Consider the following 19,167-nt stretch of genomic DNA (forward strand, 5'->3'; position numbering starts at 1 on the left):
GCTCCCCTCTTAAAATATTTTGAGGATATCTGGTCTGTCATGACAGTATTTAATCATCATTTGGAACTTGTAATCCTCAGTGATCTCAGTGATAAACTCTAAGTCAGCATAATAATATCAGAAATAGGAGCATAGTAAACCATTCAGGCTTTAAGATTTTGGGGTTCACTAACTTTTTTTTGTAAGACCTTCTAATTACAATTATATACTGAACTTTGAATGGAAGCTGTTCTGAAGGTTTGTTAATCCTGATTAGTTAGAAGAATCATTCCAGCTACTAATATATTTTCACAGGTTTTATAGAAATCATTACATTTGTCAGACAATGTATGAAAACTATACTTAATTAAAAAGTGTTTTTCATTCGATTACTTTTGGACATCAGCTGGTGATATTGGTTGACTGAACATATGTCTCTTGTTCTCTGCTGTTAACTGAAGTGCCCATCTCTTTTCAGTCCCTTCTTCTTGTGCACCGAATCACTAGTTATTGTCCCTTGTAGGCCACTGCCTCCTACACATGCGCTGAGTTGTCCTGAATTCTGATTGACAATAACAGAAACTGCTGAAGAAACTCAGCAGGTCTGGTGGCAAGTTCTGAAAGCGAGTCACTGGATTCAGAACATTAACTTTGTTTTATCTCCACAGACCTGCTCAGTTTCTGTTTTTGTCTGTTTTGAGATCTCTAGTATCTGCAGTTCTTTGCTTCATTTTACTGGATTCTAACTGGCTTACCATTTATGGATAGCACATGATCAATCTCAGAATGGTTAAACTATGAATGTTGTGTGAGTTAATATATTTTAATACCATGTAATTTGGGGTTTAGATTTTGATCAAGTATTTTGTGGCTTGGACTGTGAAAATGATGGAATTTAATGATTATCTTGTAACTATCATCCTGAATGAATGAACCTCCCTACTCATAGATTCAGTTTCCATCATAATAAACAATAATATTCATTTTTCTAATTGCCTGCTGCACCTACATACCAATTTTTAGCACGGCTGATAGCACCTTCCATCACTTTAGTGATACTCAATAGTGGACTGATGGAGCAGTAATTGGCTGAATTGGATTTGTCCTGCTTTTTGCGGACAGAGAAATTTTCCACATTGCTGGGCAGATGCCAATGTTGTAACTGAACTGGAATACCTTTGGTGTGTTCTGGAGCACAGGTTTACAGTACTATTGAAAGAATGTTGTCTGGCTCCATAGCCTTTTCAGTATTCAATGCTTCATCCAATTCTTGACATCATGTGGAAGAAGTGAAATAGGCTGAACTCTAGTCTCTGTGATGCTGAGGACTTTCAGACAAAGCTGAGATGGATCATCCACTTGACACTTCTGGCTGATAATGGCTGCATATAAGCTTCCCCATCATCGAGGATGGGGATATTTGTGGAGCTTCCTCCTCCAGTGAGTCGTTTAATTGTCCAGTACTATTTGTGACGGGATGTGGCAGGACTGCAGAGCTTAGACCTGATCCATCAGTTTTAGCCTCTCTTCTGCTGTTTGGCATAGTTACTTTTGTGTTACAATTCCCCAGGTTGACATCTCATTTTTAGTTGCTGCTCCTGGCCTGCCCTCCTGCACTCTCTATTGATCCAGGTTTGATCCTCAAGCTTGATGGTAATGGTAGAGTGGGGTAATTTACCAGGCAATGAGGTTACAGGTTGTAGTTAAATACAATTCTGCTGATGGTCCACTGTGTCTCATGATAATGTCACTAGCCTAATAATCTAGCAATGCCAGACTGATGTTCTAGGGATATGGGTTCAAATCCCACCACTGGCAGATGTTGATGTGGAATTCAATGAACATCTGTGTTTTCTTTTTACTAGTCTAATTGCAACTGTTCGTTGTTGCAAAAGTCAATCTATTAATGCCCTTTGGAAAAGGAAATGTACTATCTTTACATGTTCTGGCCTGATTCTAAACCCACAGTGATGTGGTTGACTTTTAGCTGTCCTCTTGGCAATAAACGATAATCCAGCCAGTGACATCCATATCCCATTTACAAATTTTTAAGAAAGTACCCAATAAATGGCAGGACACTAGGAAGACCAGAGTAACAGAGGGATCTTAGAGTGTTTGCAATAGATCCCTGAAGACAGAAGGACAGGTTAATAGTTAAGAAGGCATATGGGACACTTCCCTTTATCAGACATGGCACAGATTATGAGAGCTGGGAGATTATGTTGGAGCTGTGTAAAACTCCACAGCTGGAGTATTGTGTGCAGTTCCGGTCTCTGTACTATAGGAACGATGTGATTGCACTGGAGGGGATACAGAGGAGATTCACCAGGATGGAGCACTTTAGCTATGAAGCGAGGCTGGATAAGTTCGAGTTTTTGTTTCTTTGGAGCAGAGAAGGCTGAGGGGGCACCTGATTGAGGTGTATGAGTTATGAGGGGCACGGACGGGGTGGATAGAAAACAGCTATTCCCCTGAGTTAAAGGGTTACTGACAGTGGGTGGAGGAGAGGAACTTTAAAGTGGAAGGCAGGAGGTTTAAAGGGATTCAGGGAAAATTTTATTTCACCCATGGAGCAAGGGTGGGAAGTTGAGGCAGGAAACCTCACAACCTTTAAAAAGTACTTGGATGCGTACGTGAAATGTCATAACATTCAAGGATGTGGGCCAAGTGCTGTAGAGGAGACGGATGCAAATTTGATGGGGTGAAGGGCCCCTTCTGTACTCTATAATTGTACCAGGTAAGCATGGCTGATGTCCTTACCTCAATGACATCAGTGAGCCAATATGTCTTCATATGATGATGCCATTAGACTAGCTTTTAATTCTAAAATTATTAACTGAATGCAAATTTAATTGTCCACTTACATGGGATTTAAATCCATGACCATATAGAATAAGCCCAAGTCTCTGAATTTCTCATCCAATGACACTACTGACATACAAGGAAAGATTGGCTAGGTGAGGATTGTTTTCAATGGAATTCAGATGAACGAGGGGAGGGATCCCAGAGGTTTACAAAATTCTAACAGGACTAGGCAGGGAGGATGTAGGGCCAATATTCCCTGAGTCTGAGGATTTGGGGTTGACAACTTAGGATAGAGACGATGAGACATTCCTCCATCCAAACAGTGTTGAATCTGTGGAATTCATTACCACAGCAAGTAGTTTATGTTAAAGCATTGAATGTATTCAAGAGGAGGCTAGATTTAGCAGTTGGGGAAAATATGATCAAAGGTTACGGAAGATGGCTTACTGAGTTGGATGATCCTCCATGATTGTGACAAATGGCAGAGCAGATTCGAAAGGCCGAATGGTCTCCTCTTCCTCCTTTCTTCTATGTTTCTATGCCATTACTTTCAGTTTGTGCCATTAGTTTATCCAGCTTATGATGGATACCTTGTTGATTAAGATTGAGCCTTCTCATTGCTGTTTTTTGCATGGGCCTTATTGACCAATGCACTATTAATAACTTTCGGACTCTCCTCTCACAGTCTGTCCACCCATAAATCACTACTGCTCTCTTGGAATTTAAAATGCTAGGCACGGTCTGATCCAAGTCTTCAAGATATTAATGGCAAAACACATCAGATAAACTATTTCCACTGGTTGGGGATTCTATAAGCAGAGGTATTGTCTGAGAATTAGGGCTGGGCCATTCGGGAGAGATGTGAGGAAGCACTTCTACACACAAAGGATGGTATATGTTTGGAACTCTCCTCCACAAACAGCAGCGTAGCTGGATCAGATAAACTCATGGCACAAACCAAAGGTGATGGCATAGAAACATAGACGGAGGAAGAGACCATTCAGCCCTTCAAGCCTGTTCTGCCATTTGTCACAATCATGGATGATCATCCAACTCAGTAGTATCTTGCTTCCTCCCGCTAACTTTTGATCCCATTCGCCCCAACTGCTATTTTAAATCTGAAATGGATATCTTTTGTTAAAGAACGAATATTGAGATAAGTCACAGCCACTGAATGGGAGAAAAGGGTCAATGGGGTGAATGGCCTACTTTTACTCCTCTAATCTGATATTACATGAAAAAAAAATTTTCTCCTTACGTTTAAATCACTGGGCTATTGGTAAGATTCTTAGTAGTGTAGATGAGCAGAGCGATCTCGGTGTCCATGTACACAGATCCTTGAAAGTTTCCACCCAGGTTGACAGGGCTGTTAAGAAGGCATACAGTGTTTTAGCTTTTATTAAGAGAGGGATCGAGTTCCGGAACCAAGAGGTTATGGCGAAGCTGTACAAAACTCTGGTGCGGCTGCACTTGGAGTATTGTGTACAGTTCTGGTCACCGCATTATAAGAAGGATGTGGAAGCTTTGGAAAGGGTGCAGAGGAGATTTACTAGGATGTTGCCTGGTATGGAGGGAAGGTCTTACGAGGAAAGGCTGAGGGACTTGAGGTTGTTTTCATTAGAGAGAAGAAGGTTGAGAGGTGACTTAACTGAAACATATAAAATAATCAGAGGGTTAGATAGGGAGAGCCTTTTTCCTAGGATGGTGACAGTGAGCACGAGGGGGCACAGCTTTAAATTGAGGGGTGAAAGATATAGGACAGATGTCGGAGGTAGTTTCTTTACTCAGATAGTAAGGGAATGGAACGCTTGGTCTGCAACGGTAGTAGATTCGCCAACTTTAGCTACATTTAAGTCATCATTGGATAAGCATATGGACGTACATGGAATAGTGTAGGTTAGATGGGCTTGAGATCGGTATGACAGGTCGGCACAACATCGAGGGCCGAAGGGCCTGTCCTGTCCTGTAATGTTCTATGTACCCATTTTCCTGACCTCTTCTACATATCTCAACCCTGGATTGACACAAGACCAAGTTTCAAAATTTGCAAGCTTGCTTTCAATAGAGCACATCCCAACCCCATGTTAATTTAGGGTGCTTGTAATGTGCTGGTAGTGTTCCCACGTCTGCGCCAGGATGGTTCACATTCCAAGATAATAAAATGTGAGGCTGGATGAACACAGCAGGCCCAGCAGCATCTCAGGAGCACAAAAGCTGACGTTTCGGGCCTAGACCCTTCATCAGAGAGGGGGATGGGATGAGGGTTCTGGAATAAATAGGGAGAGAGGGAGAGGCGGACCGAAGATGGAGAGAAAAGAAGATAGGTGGAGAGGAGAGTATAGGTGGGGAGGTAGGGAGGGGATAGGTCAGTCCAGGGAAGACGGACAGGTCAAGGAGGTGGGATGAGGTTAGTAGGTCGGAAATGGAGGTGCGGCTTGGGGTGGGAGGAAGGGATGGGTGAGAGGAAGAACAGGTTAGGGAGGCAGAGACAGGCTGGACTGGTTGTGAGATGCAGTGGGGGGAGGGGAAGAGCTGGGCTGGTTGTGTGGTGCAGTGGGGGGAGGGGATGAACTGGGCTGGTTTTGGGATGCGGTTGGGGAAGGGGAGATTTTGAAACTGGTGAAGTCCACATTGATCCCATTGGGCTGCAGGGTTCCCAAGCGGAATAAGAGTTGCTGTTCCTGCAACCTTCGTGTGGCATCATTATAGCACTGCAGGAGGCCCAGGATGGACATGTCATCTAAAGAATGGGAGGGGGAGTGGAAATGGTTTGCAACTGGGAGGTGCAGTTGTTTATTGCGAACCGAGCAGAGGTGTTCTGCAAAGCGGTCCACAAGCCTCCGCTTGCTTTCCCCAATGTAGAGGTAGCCACACCAGGTACAATGGATACAGTATACCACATTGGCAGATGTGGTGAACATCTGCTTAATATGGAAAGTTATCTTGGGGCCTGGGATAGGGGTGAGGGAGGAGGTGTGGGGGCAAGTGTAGCACTTCCTGCGGTTGCAGGGGAAGGTGCCGGGTGTGGTGGGGTTGGAGGGCAGTGTGGAGCAAACAAGGGAGTCACGGAGAGAGTGGTCTCTCCGGAAGGCAGACAAGGGTGGGGATGGAAAAATGTCTTGGGTGGTGGGGTCGGATTGTAGATGGCGGAAGTGTCGGAGGATGATACGTTGTATCCGGAGGTTGGTGGGGTGGTGTGTGAGAACGAGGGGGATACTCTTTGGGTGGTTGTGGCGGGGGCAGGGTGTGAGGGATGTGTTGTGGGAAATGTGGGAGACACGGTCAAGGGCGTTCTCGACCACTGTGATGGGAAAGTTGCGGTCCTTGAAGAACTTGGACATCTGGGATGTGCGGGAGTGGAATGCCTCATCCTGGGAGCAGATGCGGCGAAGGCGGAGGAATTGGGAATGGAATTTTTGCAGGAGGGTGGGTGGGAGGAGGTGTATTCTAGGTAGCTGTGGGAGTCAGTGGGCTTGAAATGGACATCAGTTACAAGCTGGTTGCCTGAGATGGAGACTGAGAGGTCCAGGAAGGTGAGAAATGTGTTGGAGATGGCACAGGTGAACTGAAGGTTGGGGTGGAAGGTGTTGGTGAAGTGAATGAACTGTTCGAGCTCCTCTGGGGAGCAAGAGGCGGTGCCGATACAATCATCAATGTAACTGAGGAAGAGGTGGGGTTTGGGGCCTGTGTAGGTGCGGAAGAGGGACTGTTCCACGTAACCTACAAAGAGGCAGGCATAGCTGCGGACCATGCGGGTGCCCATGGCCACCCCCTTTGTCTGTAGGAAGTGGGAGGAATCGAAAGAGAAGTTGTTGAGGGTGAGGACGAGTTCGGTTAGGCAGATGAGGGTGTCGGAGGAGGGGGACAGGTTGGGCCTACGGGACAGGAAGAAGCAGAGGACCTTGAGGCCATCTGCATGAGGAATACAGGTGTATAGGGACTGGACATCCATGGTGAAAATGAGGTGTTGGGGGCCGGGTATTCCTCATGCAGATGGCCTCAAAGCCTTCCGCTTTTTCCTGTCCCATGGGCCCGACCAGTCCCCCTCCACCAACCATCCTTGATCAGGTATGATGAATTGGGCATACTGTCTGCATGACCGACATGAGACTCCCCAAGCAGGTGCTCTACTCCCAGCTCTGAAACAGCAGGCAAGCCCCAGATGGATAAAGGAAGCGCTCCAGTGATAGCCTCAAGGCCGCTACTAGTAAAGTGCAGCATTCCCACAGATACCTAGAAGTCACAGGCCCAAGACTGTCCAAAGTGGAGCAGCAGCATCTAGGAAGGCATTGAGAACCTCAAAGCTCACCAATGGTAAAAAATTGAAGCCAACCGAAAACAGCAAAAAGAGTGTACTACCAAATCAATGCCCCACCCACCCACTCCCGTGACCACCTTTTGTCCTAAGTGTAACAGAGCCTGTGGTAACCGTATTGGTCTGTAGAGCCACCTATCGATTCACCCTGAGAGGGGAACAGAGACATGCTCAACTGCAAGGGACTGCTAATGTTATTGAAACAAAGGCTGAGCTCACAGACACCCACCGACAACAAAATGTCTCAAATATATTTCAGGTGATAAATCAAAAAAAAACACTAAACAGCGTATCAATGAATAGAAAAACAACTTAATCAAAATAGAATTTTTTTCTTTTGACTTTTAAAAACTGTTTAAAAACCAATGAGCATGCGCAGCTGGTATTCATCATTAGTAACAGCAGACATATCTACAATTAAAGGGGTTACACTAGATTGCAATAAGATTACAGACAGAGGGCAAGACCATGAAAAACAAAGATGAGAATTTTAAAATCGAGGTATTGCTCGACCATGATGAAATGTAGGTTGATGGGAAGGTGGGGTGTCACAGGAACAGGACTCAGTACCAGTTTAGAGAAGGCCTGCAGAGTTTTGGATGATCACAACTTTCTGGAGAATAGAATGCTGGAGGCAAGCCAGAGGTGTGTAAAAAAATTAATTAAAAACCTTTTATTTAAGCTGATCTATTACGTCATTTTGTTGTCACAGTTTCAGTGATTGGTTGATTGGAGCAGCAGGGGGTTGCTGTTTTTCTGTTCTGTGTCCATTCTGCCCAAAGATTCTTTTCAGTGTGACCAGACAGCAAATCTGATACTGCCTCATTTGACTGGATACATCAAGAGTATAATCAGCTGCGATACTTGAACCCCTCAACCAACAAAACACACAGTAACATGGCTACCTGCAGCAATTTAACAAGGCACTTAAGCAGAGGTTAGGATTTCTACTGTTGGCCTATCCAGTACCAGCAGACCTAGAAATGGGAACAGGAAACAGGAAGGGAGGGAAGCACCAGGCAGTGATCGAATGTTCCTCTGTCAGTCAAGTGGAACAGACTTCAGAACTAAACAATTTACCAGCTGGATCAGAATATGGCCATGGAGCGGCTAGAAGTCAGCAATGCTGGTTCAGTGAAGGGGCAGTGGTGATAAGAACTCAAATATTCCTGACTTTATTGGGAATGTTGCTCCAAAGATGAATAATGAAGATCTTCTTGAGTTTACAGATCAACACATAAAGTGGGAGCAGGAGTAGGCCACTCGATTCTATTCAACAATTCAATAAGACCATGGCTGATCTCGAAGCTCCACATTCCCTCCCTCCCCAATAAGCCTTCATCTCCTCGCTTGTCCAGAATCAATCTAGCTTTGTCTTACAAAGATTCAAAGTCCCGGCTTTCACCACCTTTTGAAGAATTCCAAAAGTTCTCAGAAAAATATTCTCATCTTTGTCTTGAAAGGCAATGCCAAGATGTAAATTAATTCATAATAGGGAACATCCTTTCCATATCCATCCTAGCAAGTCCCTTGGGATCTTGTATGTTTCAATCAAGTCACCTCTTACTCTTTGAAGCTGCTGAGTGTCTCTCCATTGACTGTCTATTAAAAAAAAATTGCTATTGGAATTTTCTTCAATAAATTAAACAGATGACACTGAGGCCATGATTATAGAGACTGTACATATTTTGTTCCTTATTTTTGAAGCCTTTCCATTCCACATTGTTTCCCTTGAATTTAACGTGGACAGAAGGATGCAGCGTTAAGTGGCTGGACTCTGTGTTTTGTGTAAGATTAGCTGGATCCTGACCGGACCAGAATTTGTAACTTCAGCAAAGTTTTTGAAAACCTTTGGGAATGTTACTCAGCTTAACAAACTGGTTTGACTGTGTTGTAAGTTTCACAGGTAACCTGACCCTGCAGTTGCTGTGAATCCATCCATGTCTCCAGGAGCTACAGCTCACTTCGTTCATGCTTGGCAAAGATCTGGATGTACTTCTTCTGTTTCTTTGGTTTATACAGCAGGAGTTTGGAATATCTCGTAAGCAGCTGCTTCCAGTAACAGGAAACATCCTCCATCTTCAAGTGCTCCAGGATAAACCGGCGGCCCCTGTGAAGGGAAAGATAAGCATTGGGGACTGAATTAGTGGGGCACCAATCTTCAACAGGGCCACAAAGCTGACAATGATAGGTCCATTGTGCTGCTGCTAAAAGCAGACACTACAGGGGTAGATGGATCAGTGATATCATTATCATCTCTGAGCCAGAGGTTCATGTGCTCTACTCGCCCGAAAGGCACATGAGCAACAAGTTCAGACCAACACTCCAGTGCAGTGCTGAACTGAACAGACTCTAAAGCTGGGACCCCTCAGGTAAAGCATCCCAGAAGTAGAGTAAATAATGAAATAAAACAAAGAGTTAAAACAGTTTGAGAGAACAGATATAAGGGCCTATGGGGTTAGTCTGTTTTGACTTCCATTGGTGATACCGTGTTGATTTTATTCAAACCACAGCAGTAGGTTTCACACTTACCTCTCTGCAATCTCTCTGGCAATGTGGTCATTTTCCTGAACAAAGTGTAGCAACTCCCTACAGTAACAGAGCAACAAGATCGATCAGTTCCACGGCCAACTGCTCTTAGTCCTAAAAATGCACAATTACCGCACGCCATGGTCGCACTGTTACCGTGCCCCGCACGCACTGCGGTCGCACTGTTACCGTACCCTGCGCGTGCTGCGGTCGCACTGTTACCGTGCCCCGCACGCACTGCGGTTGCACTGTTACCGTGCCCCGCACGCACTGCAGTTGCACTGTTACCGTACCCTGCGCGTGCTGCGGTCGCACTGTTACCGTGCCCCGCACGCACTGCGGTCGCACTGTTACCGTACCCTGCGCGTGTTGCGGTCGCACTGTTACCGTACCCCGCACGCACTGCGGTCGCACTGTTACCGTACCCTGCGCGCGCCGTGGTCGCACTGTTACCGTGCCCCGCACGCACTGCAGTTGCACTGTTACTGTAGCCCGTGCGCGCCGTGGTCGCACTGTTACTGTGCCCCGCGCGCACTGCAGTTGCACTGTTACCGTACCCTGCGCGCGCCGTGGTCGCACTGTTACCGTGCCCCGCACGCACTGCAGTTGCACTGTTACTGTAGCCCGTGCGCGCCGTGGTCGCACTGTTACCGTGCCCCGCACGCACTGCAGTTGCACTGTTACTGTAGCCCGTGCGCGCCGTGGTCGCACTGTTACCGTGCCCCGCACGCACTGCAGTTGCACTGTTACCGTGCCCCGCACGCACTGCAGTTGCACTGTTACTGTAGCCCGTGCGCGCCGTGGTCGCACTGTTACTGTGCCCCGCACGCACTGCGGTCGCACTGTTACCGTACCCTGCGCGCGCCGTGGTCGCACTGTTACCGTGCCCCGCACGCACTGCAGTTGCACTGTTACCGTGCCCCGCACGCACTGCGGTCGCACTGTTACCGTGCCCCGCACGCACTGCAGTTGCACTGTTACTGTAGCCCGTGCGCGCCGTGGTCGCACTGTTAGTGTGCCCCGCGCGCGCCACGGTCGCACGGTTACTGTAGCCCGTGCGCGCCGTGGTCGCACTGTTAGCACACCCTGCGCACACCATGGTCACATGGTTACTGTACCCTGTGCACTTTTATAATTCATGGGATGTAGGCATCTTGGGCTGCATTTATTGCCTATCCCTAATTGGAGAAAGTAGTGGTGACCTGCCTTCTTGAACTGCTAGCCTTAGGGAATAGGGACACTAACAATGTTGTTTAGAAACAGTGTTCCAGGATTTTGATCCAGTAACCCTGAAGGAATGCTGATACATTTCCAAGTCAGGCTGGTATATCGCTTGGAGAGCAACATGCAGGTTGTGATCTCTTGCGCTGTTTCTGCTCTCATCCTTCTTGATGGGTTGAAAGATGCTGTCAGAGGGGCCTTGGTGCATTCCTGCAGCGCATCTTGTAAGTGGGACACGCTGCTGCTACTGCCTATTGATGATGTAGAAGGTGACGGATTGTGCCATTAAGCAGCTGGTTTGTTGAGTATGGCACTTATGCATCACACTCCTGACTTATGCCTTGTAAATGGTGCATAAGCACTAGGGAGACACAAGTGAGTTACTCGCCACAGAATTCATAGCCCCTGATCTCCGGTTGTAGTCACAGCATTTATATGGCTGGTCCAGTTCAGTTTCAGGTCAATGGTAACTTTTGGGAAGTCGACAATGGGGGTTCTCAGTGATGATAATGTAACTGAATGTCGAGGAGCAATGGTTAGATTCTCTTGTCAAAGAGCTGGCTATTGTCTGACATTCATGTGTCATGAATGTTATTTGCTGCTTATCAGCATAAGCCTGAATATTATCCAGGTCTTGGTGTGTATGAATGTGGACTGCAGGTATTGTGAATGGTGCTGAATATTGTGCAATCATCGGCAAACATCGCCACTTCTGACCTTATAATAGAGGGAAGGTCACTGATGAAACAGCAGAAGATGGTTGGGTCTGAGACATTACTGTGAGGAGTCCTGCAGTGATGTCCTGGAGCCGAGATGACTGGCTTCTACAAACCACAACCATTTTTTTGGCGCCAGGCAAAACTCCAACCAGCGGCAAGCTTTCTCCCAATTTTCATCTGCTCCACTTTTGCCAGGAATCCTTGATACAACACTCAGTCCAAGTTTGCCTTGATGCCATAGGCAGTCACTCCCACCTCCCTTCTGGAGTACAGCTTTTTTTTCCATGTTTGAACTGAGGCTGTAAAGAGGTTGGGACCTGGCAGAACCCAAATTAAGCACCAGTGAACAGGATTTTCTTTCTAAGCAATGCCCGATAATACCATCAATAAGCCCTTCCATCAGTTCGCTCATGATTGAGAGTAGAGTCTTTTGCAATGATGCCTGGACTCCCCCATTGCTGAGTCTGGGAATAATTGTGGAGCTTGTACTTCCTATTAGTTGTTTATTTGTACACCAACATTCACAGCTAGATGTGACAGGGCTGCAGAGCTTAGACCTAATCCATTGTTATGGGAGTGCTTAGCCTCTTCTATTACACACACCTCCCAGTGCTTGACACACAGGTGTTGTAGCTTCACCAGGGCAGGATACACTAGCAGAGTTTTATGAATTCTGCCAAAACTATACAGGTAAACCTCCAAGGGGACACATTAGAATGATTAAAAAAAGCATTTACTCTACAAATAAATTCTTCTCCTTCCCATTAAAGATGGAATCACTACTTTGTAAGTGCAGTTCAGCTAAATCTGAACATGACTACCAAATCGATTAATAACTGTGTAGGCAGCAGGTAACCCAATAATCTGACATCCCATCAAGAGACTTACTGAACGTTGGAGAGGTCTTGGTTAACAGGAATATAATGTACCCATGGTTTCAGCTGGGAGTAAAAGAATTCCAGCCATTCATTCCCGACATGGAAAACCAAGGATCCACACAGAAAGAGGTGTTTAAATCGGAAACTGGCTGCAACGCCTCGGAAATTAAACAAATACCTGGGAAAGAAACAGACTGCTTTTTAACCCCATTCACCATAAGCAGTAAATGCAATTATTCTCAGTGTGAGAGAAACTCCACGCTGAGCTAAACTGAAGGTCACAACTGGCAGCTCTCCAGGAAGTTCTCAGCTGGCTCACTTGAAGTTTCCCTCATTTGTAAAGAACATTTCTGAGACATTGAGCTTCAAGGGAAGTCAGGGGAGATCTGAAAACCAGAAGCAAGCATATTGTAACAGCGATAATGGGAACTGCAGATGCTGGAGAATCCAAGATAATAAAATGTGAGGCTGGATGAACACAGCATTGTAACATATTGAACATATTGTAACAGCAACTGCAGCAGCTTTGCTCCCCCACCAATTCAAAGCCAATGCAGGCCAATAGATTGATTGGGACTCAATTTTTTTTTAAAAGGGCCTGTCTGTAGGAAGACTTAAAGCAGAAGGGAAGTACGGATCCCACAGAAATTTGCCTGACTCTGATCATAGATTAAATCATGCAACTACCGGATACACAAGTTTCAGCCAACCCGTTGGGCAGATCATGAGAAACAGGAACAGGAGTACACCAAACAATCCCTCATGCCTGCTCCACCACTCAATGCGATTATAGATGACCTTCTGCATCAATTCCATTTTCCTGTTATGTTTCCAAATCTCTCAATTCTCTTTGCATTCAAAAATATATGGATTTCAGTCTTGACTATATTCAAATATCCCCCAGCTCTGTGGGATAGAGAATTCCAAAAATTTGCAGCCTTTTGAGAGAAGAAAGTTTCTCTTCATCTCAATCTGAAATGCTGAAACTACGATCCCTTGTTTTAGATTCTTAGCCAGCGAAAACAAGCTCTTTGTATCCAGCCTAACAAACCTTCTGGCAAGTTTATATATTCCACAGAAATCACCTCTCATTCTCCTAAATCCTACAGAATACAGACTTAATCAATCAAGAAGACAATATGGTAAATGCATTCCAATATAGATCAGCGTGAGGCGTTACACTTTTGCAGGTAAAAACACGAGGTGCAGACTTCTTGGATAATTAAAATAGAAATGGAGGTGGAGGAGCAAAGGGGATCCACGAGTACAGGAAGATGATGATGGGCTAATGATTCGTACCTATTGAGGTTTGACAAAGGGGGCCACCTTCAAAATGTTGACCTGCCTTTGCTTCTCCAGGGGCTGACTGATCTGCTGTGCATCCTTGGCTTTATTATCACCCCAATGCCAGGGAAAGCAATTGCGACAGCAGGATGGCAAATTCTGCATGGGATGCACTAAACTGTCAGTGAGAAGGTTTCTTACAACATACTTGTACTTGCAATGGTCCACCAATGGAATTTCTTTAGCAGGGGGTTTTCCTAGAGTATCCTGCAAATAAATCAAATGAGTATATTAGCAATTTGTATCAATGCTGCACTGTTAATGTGGCATTTTAAGAAGTAATATCAAACAATGTTTGGCACTGAGCCACATACAGAGGTGTCATGACGAATTATCGAATGCTTGGTCATGAGGTAGGTTTTATGAAGCATCTTAATGGAGCAGCGAAACTGCATAGGTTTAAGAGTAATTCAAAGCCAAGTGTCTAGACAGTTGAAAACACAGCTGCTAATGGTGCAGATGAAAATTGGAATGCACAAGAGGCACTACAATTAACAGGAGAGCTCTTAACAAGCAGCATAGGAGCAAAAGTAGCCCATTGGTTCCATCATTTAATACAATCCTGCTTAACCTTTGATATCAACTCCACTTTTCCACCTGGCCCTCATACCCTGCAACTCTCAGAGAGTTCAATAATCTATCAATCTCAGTCTCAAATGCATCGAATACTGGACTGCCCACAGCCCTCCGGTGCAGAGAATTCCAAAGATTCACACAAAAGAAACTTCTCTTCATTTTCAGTCCTAAACATGTGTGTCTACCTGTGTTTGCAATTCACTAATAAAGGGAAACTTTCACTCATGCCAGGAGTACCTTTTCAGACTTCCAAGCTTGGTTTTTGGTGTATTCCGCATCTACTAATAAAGGCTGCTCCCGAGACAGCAAAATAAGAGGATCTCGCTCAGAACTTGTCCTGAAATAAAGAGAGATAATTCTGGCCCATCAGCACAGTATAATATCCACACATGCATGCAAAGAGAGACAGAGATAGACATGATGAAAAACTGTCCACTGCCCCGTGCTTTTGATTGTGTATGTTTGTGTGAAAATAATAAAGAGCTAAGTAACAGATTGGGATGGCCTGGTGGTGAGTGTCACTGGCAAGGCTAGCATCCACCAAAAAGTGTCCATCAAGATGGTGCTTAGCTTTCTTCTTCAATACAACCAAATGGCATGGTATACCATTTAAAGGGCAGTAAAAGCTCAACCATATACAGGCTAGGCTGGATAAGAATGGTATAATTACTCATGCAAAAAAAAACCTGCTTTTATAACAATCCAGTATTTCACAATCATCAGCGCTGAATTAAGCGTTTTATTCCAGATTTATTCTGTTAAATTTCCTTAACGGTCTGTTCTCCAGATTATTCCTCCAGAATACCATCCAATAATACAATTCAGCTATCTCGCTTAAGCATCATGATATGAGCACTTTCCATAACTTTCATGATAAATTGAGAATGGGAAAAGTGAACAGAATATGAAACTGTTGATATACTACATTAAACACTGATAAAACATTTGATTATAAAATGAGATATGGTTTACATCAACACACCCTGCTCCAGCTATGCCCTACTCTTTAAACTTGTTTCACTCAAACACTACATTCCGTCTCAACTCATCACTATCGCAAGGTGGTGGTGCAGTACAGATCCTGAGCGAGAGCTCGTCCCTCCATCCATTACATTTTTTTCCTCTTTTCATGCTTTCTTTTCTTTTTTCTTCTTACCTCCCATCCTCAGACGGCATCAGCAATATGCGAGATGAATCTAAGGTGGACTCCCGGCCTCGACGGGAAGCCAGCACCGAATCCCGGGCTTGATGGGAAGCCAGCATGGACTTGTGGCCTCAAGAGCTTCAAGGAGAAGCCTGGCGTGGACTGGGGGCAAGGCCCTGGTGCTGGCTAGTGGTGAGTAATAGCTGGAAGCCAGCAAGGACTTACCTGTTTTGTCTTCTCTGCATGGGAGGACTGTAATTCTATATTTTTTATTTCTTTATTCTTCTAATTTATTCGAAGACTTTGTACCTTAATACATTTTGTACCTAAGAGCACAAAGGTCTGTAATGCTGGATTTTTTATTTTGACCTACAGCAAATCAACTTCTCCAGCAGGGTACTAACTTCAAAAAGAAACACAAAAGATGACAATTTGACACCGACACAGTACTTTTATGTTATAAAAAATATAAAGGATGGAATTGGGAAATTAGCGATAAAGAACCATCGCTCTGGAGCAAATTTCACTCTCGCCTGTAGCCTCCCCTGCACGTACCACGTCTCACAGGTAAACGTCCCAAGGTAAAGTCAGAATCTCTGTTTTCATGGAGGCATCCATACCAACTTTGTTATTGCATTGGGAGACCAATGGTTCATGGTCTTTTCCTACAAGCACTTTTGGACTAAGGGTGGGGTGCCAAAAATCTCTCACAAACCCACCTTCTGTGACTGCATAACATGTCCTGATGTATGACAATAACCTGGAGGCAGTACATCTGACTTGTTGCTCTTGGAACAGCACTGCTGTCAAACTTGTAGCTGAAGTATCAGTAGCTACAATGTTTGAAAAGGATGTACTGCAGAGGACCAGGATATTTGTGAGCATCAGCACGTCCTTGATCTTTTGGAAAAAGCACTGTGCTGATATAGGTTTCAACAACACCCTAATTTTTTTTTATTCATTCACAGGATGAGCAGCAAATATTGCCCATCCAGACAGCAGTTAAGAATCAACCACATTGCCGTGAGTCAGACCAGGTAAGGATGTCAATTTCCTTCCCTAAAGGACATTAGTGAACCAGATGGGTTTTTCCAACAATGGATTCACAGTCATCATTAGATTCTGAATGCCAGGTATTTATTGAATTTAAATTCCACCATATGCCATGGTGGGACTTGAACCAGAAAGGTTATCTGTGTCTCTAGATTAACAGTCCAGCAATAATGACGCTAGGCCACTGCTTCCCTTCTAGTGCACAAATCACAAAAAGTCAGTATGGGCGCATAGCAACTGCAGCCAGTTACTGGCTTATTCTCACTGCGAATTGCCCTGAACAATCAAAGTCAAGTTGTTAGGTTTAAATTTTAAACCTAAGCCTGGCAGTTAACTGTAAATCAGTATTATGGATGCATTCTCCATGGTAACTCTTACTTGCCAACCAATCAACAGTCTCACGCAAGACAACTGTGGGTTTCCTATTAAGTTGGTATTCTTGTGAAATATCCTGATGAGTGTAAGGTAAAACACTTCAACAAAATGTATCTTTTTCCAACAATACTCAAGTTCTGTACTAGCAAATGACTATTTGTATTTAATTTCTGTTGACAATGTGTCCTAAGAAGCAAACAAATTTGTCAGATAATTCATACTTGCATTCATATCTTCAGCCTGTACGTGTTTTAAAACATTATAAATCATCTGGTCATGCCCCTTGATTGCCTTACACTGTATCAATGTCACCCATGTCATCTATTAGCATCTGCCAAGAGGCACTTTTGGCACCAAAATGCATGAAGTCTCTATTTTTAGATAATCTGGCTAAACTCTCCTCTCCTGTAGATATGGGATAGAGTTCTTTCAACACTGCCTTGTTAAGCTGCGTAATGCCAAAATAAATTTTGCAGCTAAAATGGAGGATTCCTGCCTTTTGGCGCCAAACAAATGATTCCTGTCCTCTTAGTGGTTTTCCGAAGAAAAATAGCTGTCCATAACACTGCTAGGAATCCCCTTTGCCTTACACTTAACAAGGATTCCATTCTTCTTTAAATATTTGCTGAATGAATCCTACTGTCTGCAACCTTAATTATTTTCTGCCTTCACTGTTGTTTAAATTACAAATCTCTTACTGTTGCCTCAATAGTGTCCTTACTTCCTACTTCCATCACGCTGACAATTTAGGTTTCTAATTTTCCCTTTCATCACTTTAATCCTGGCATCACAGTGCTGCAGTTTCATTTTTAAATTACTTCTGTCACCCTTGGTTTTCCTTACTGGAGCTGTGCACTGTGGTGCCTGTTTGCTAGGGCAGCAAAACTCACCCGGAGCAGTAAGTACTTTGTTTATTTCTAGCTTTCTCAATGGGAAAATATACTATATTTTTAAAAGATTTCCCTTGCCCACCAGCTATTTCAATTTTATTCACACAGCCTTCAATGCCCATTTAGTCTTCAGCAGAACCTCAGTCTGGGACTGCTCCTATAATTCATCAGCTCCTAAAGGAATCTGTAATTGCTAAGTGTGACTAGTGCTCTAGCTCCACAGAGAAGCATTGTGAGCTACCAGGTCTGAAATGTTTTTAGCAATAACTGCTTATTCTGCCTTGTTGAGTTCTGTCACAATTTGTCATTCTACAAGACTCTCAAATTTTCAGCTGTTTCAGCTGATGACTGACTGCGTGAGTCACACAAAACGCAGGTTAGGAAACATTCTAGAATCCACTGGAATTTGTGCTGCTGTCTAATTTGAGTTCTATTGAACTGCTGCTCACTGTGCTGTATGTGCCAGATGGAGTCCATATGCTGCCATCATCCTCCTCTTAGGTTGGGTCGAGGGCCTGCTATATAGCTTGTTAGAGAATTGTGTCTCAAACCAGATGTGACCATCAGTTACATGTTATATCGGTATAATACACATTGTTACTAAGATTACAGGACCTAGATGGTGAGTCTAACACCTTTGAGATCCATAGCTATTCTCCACAACCAAGTCCTTATGAAAGTGTCATATTGAGTGGCACTTAATATACTCAGTAACTTGTACACTGTATTATAACGATCATGACTTTTAGCCTTACCTTGATCCTCGAAAAAAACCTTTTGAGACTTTCTTCTCCCATGGCCACTTTTCAGCAGATCTAGTGGAACAACAAAAAAAAGCCTCATTGTAAACAGCTATTCTTCATGTAATATACCACAGACTCTGGATTGTGTTATTATTCTGCTGATTGTTCGATTTGTAGCATATCCCATTTAGAAAAGCTGAAGACGTATGTCCATTTTCTCATAATGCACAGTTCACCCTGACCAAGTCATTGCTTCAGTCATTCAATCTCATGTGAGCAGCAATTACAGGTAAACCTTCAAAAAAGAAAGATTTGCTTTCCAAAGCACCTTTCATGACCTCAGAACACAACATAATTAATACAAGAAGAGTGCACTTCAAAATTATAACACTGGTTGTAAGATACTTTGAAATATTGAGATTACAAAAGGTACTAGAGATGCAAGTTTTTCTCTGAAGAAGTCACTGAACCCGAAATATTAACTCTGCTTTCTCTCCATAGATGCTGCCAGACTGCTGAGTTTTTAAGTTATTTCTGAATTTGTCGCAAATTTTTCTTTCTTTGTGGCAGATAAGCATTTACAGAATACAAATAAC

The 19,167-nt window shown here is 44.1% G+C and overlaps 1 protein-coding gene across 3 annotated transcripts in view; it reads right to left on the reverse strand.

Moving 5' to 3' along the window:
- Positions 1-7,334: 7,334 nt before the first annotated feature.
- Positions 7,335-19,167, reverse strand: part of poglut1 (protein O-glucosyltransferase 1) — a 30,667-nt gene continuing 18,834 nt past the window's right edge. For 2 of the 3 annotated variants that reach the window (XM_048550332.1, XM_048550331.2), the window contains 6 exons: positions 18,584-18,643; positions 14,604-14,703; positions 13,939-13,997; positions 12,457-12,624; positions 9,632-9,688; positions 7,335-9,209 (listed from right to left, as the gene is read on the reverse strand). In XM_048550332.1, coding sequence (XP_048406289.1) covers positions 9,053-9,209; positions 9,632-9,688; positions 12,457-12,624; positions 13,939-13,997; positions 14,604-14,703; positions 18,584-18,643 — 601 coding nt within the window. In that variant the 3' untranslated portion in view covers positions 7,335-9,052. The remainder of the gene's footprint in view (positions 9,210-9,631; positions 9,689-12,456; positions 12,625-13,938; positions 13,998-14,603; positions 14,704-18,583; positions 18,644-19,167) is intronic. The other variant, XM_048550333.2, reaches the window with a different exon arrangement.

The sequence above is a fragment of the Stegostoma tigrinum genome, chromosome 19 (assembly GCF_030684315.1).
Source record: "Stegostoma tigrinum isolate sSteTig4 chromosome 19, sSteTig4.hap1, whole genome shotgun sequence".
Classification (NCBI taxonomy): domain Eukaryota; kingdom Metazoa; phylum Chordata; class Chondrichthyes; order Orectolobiformes; family Stegostomatidae; genus Stegostoma; species Stegostoma tigrinum.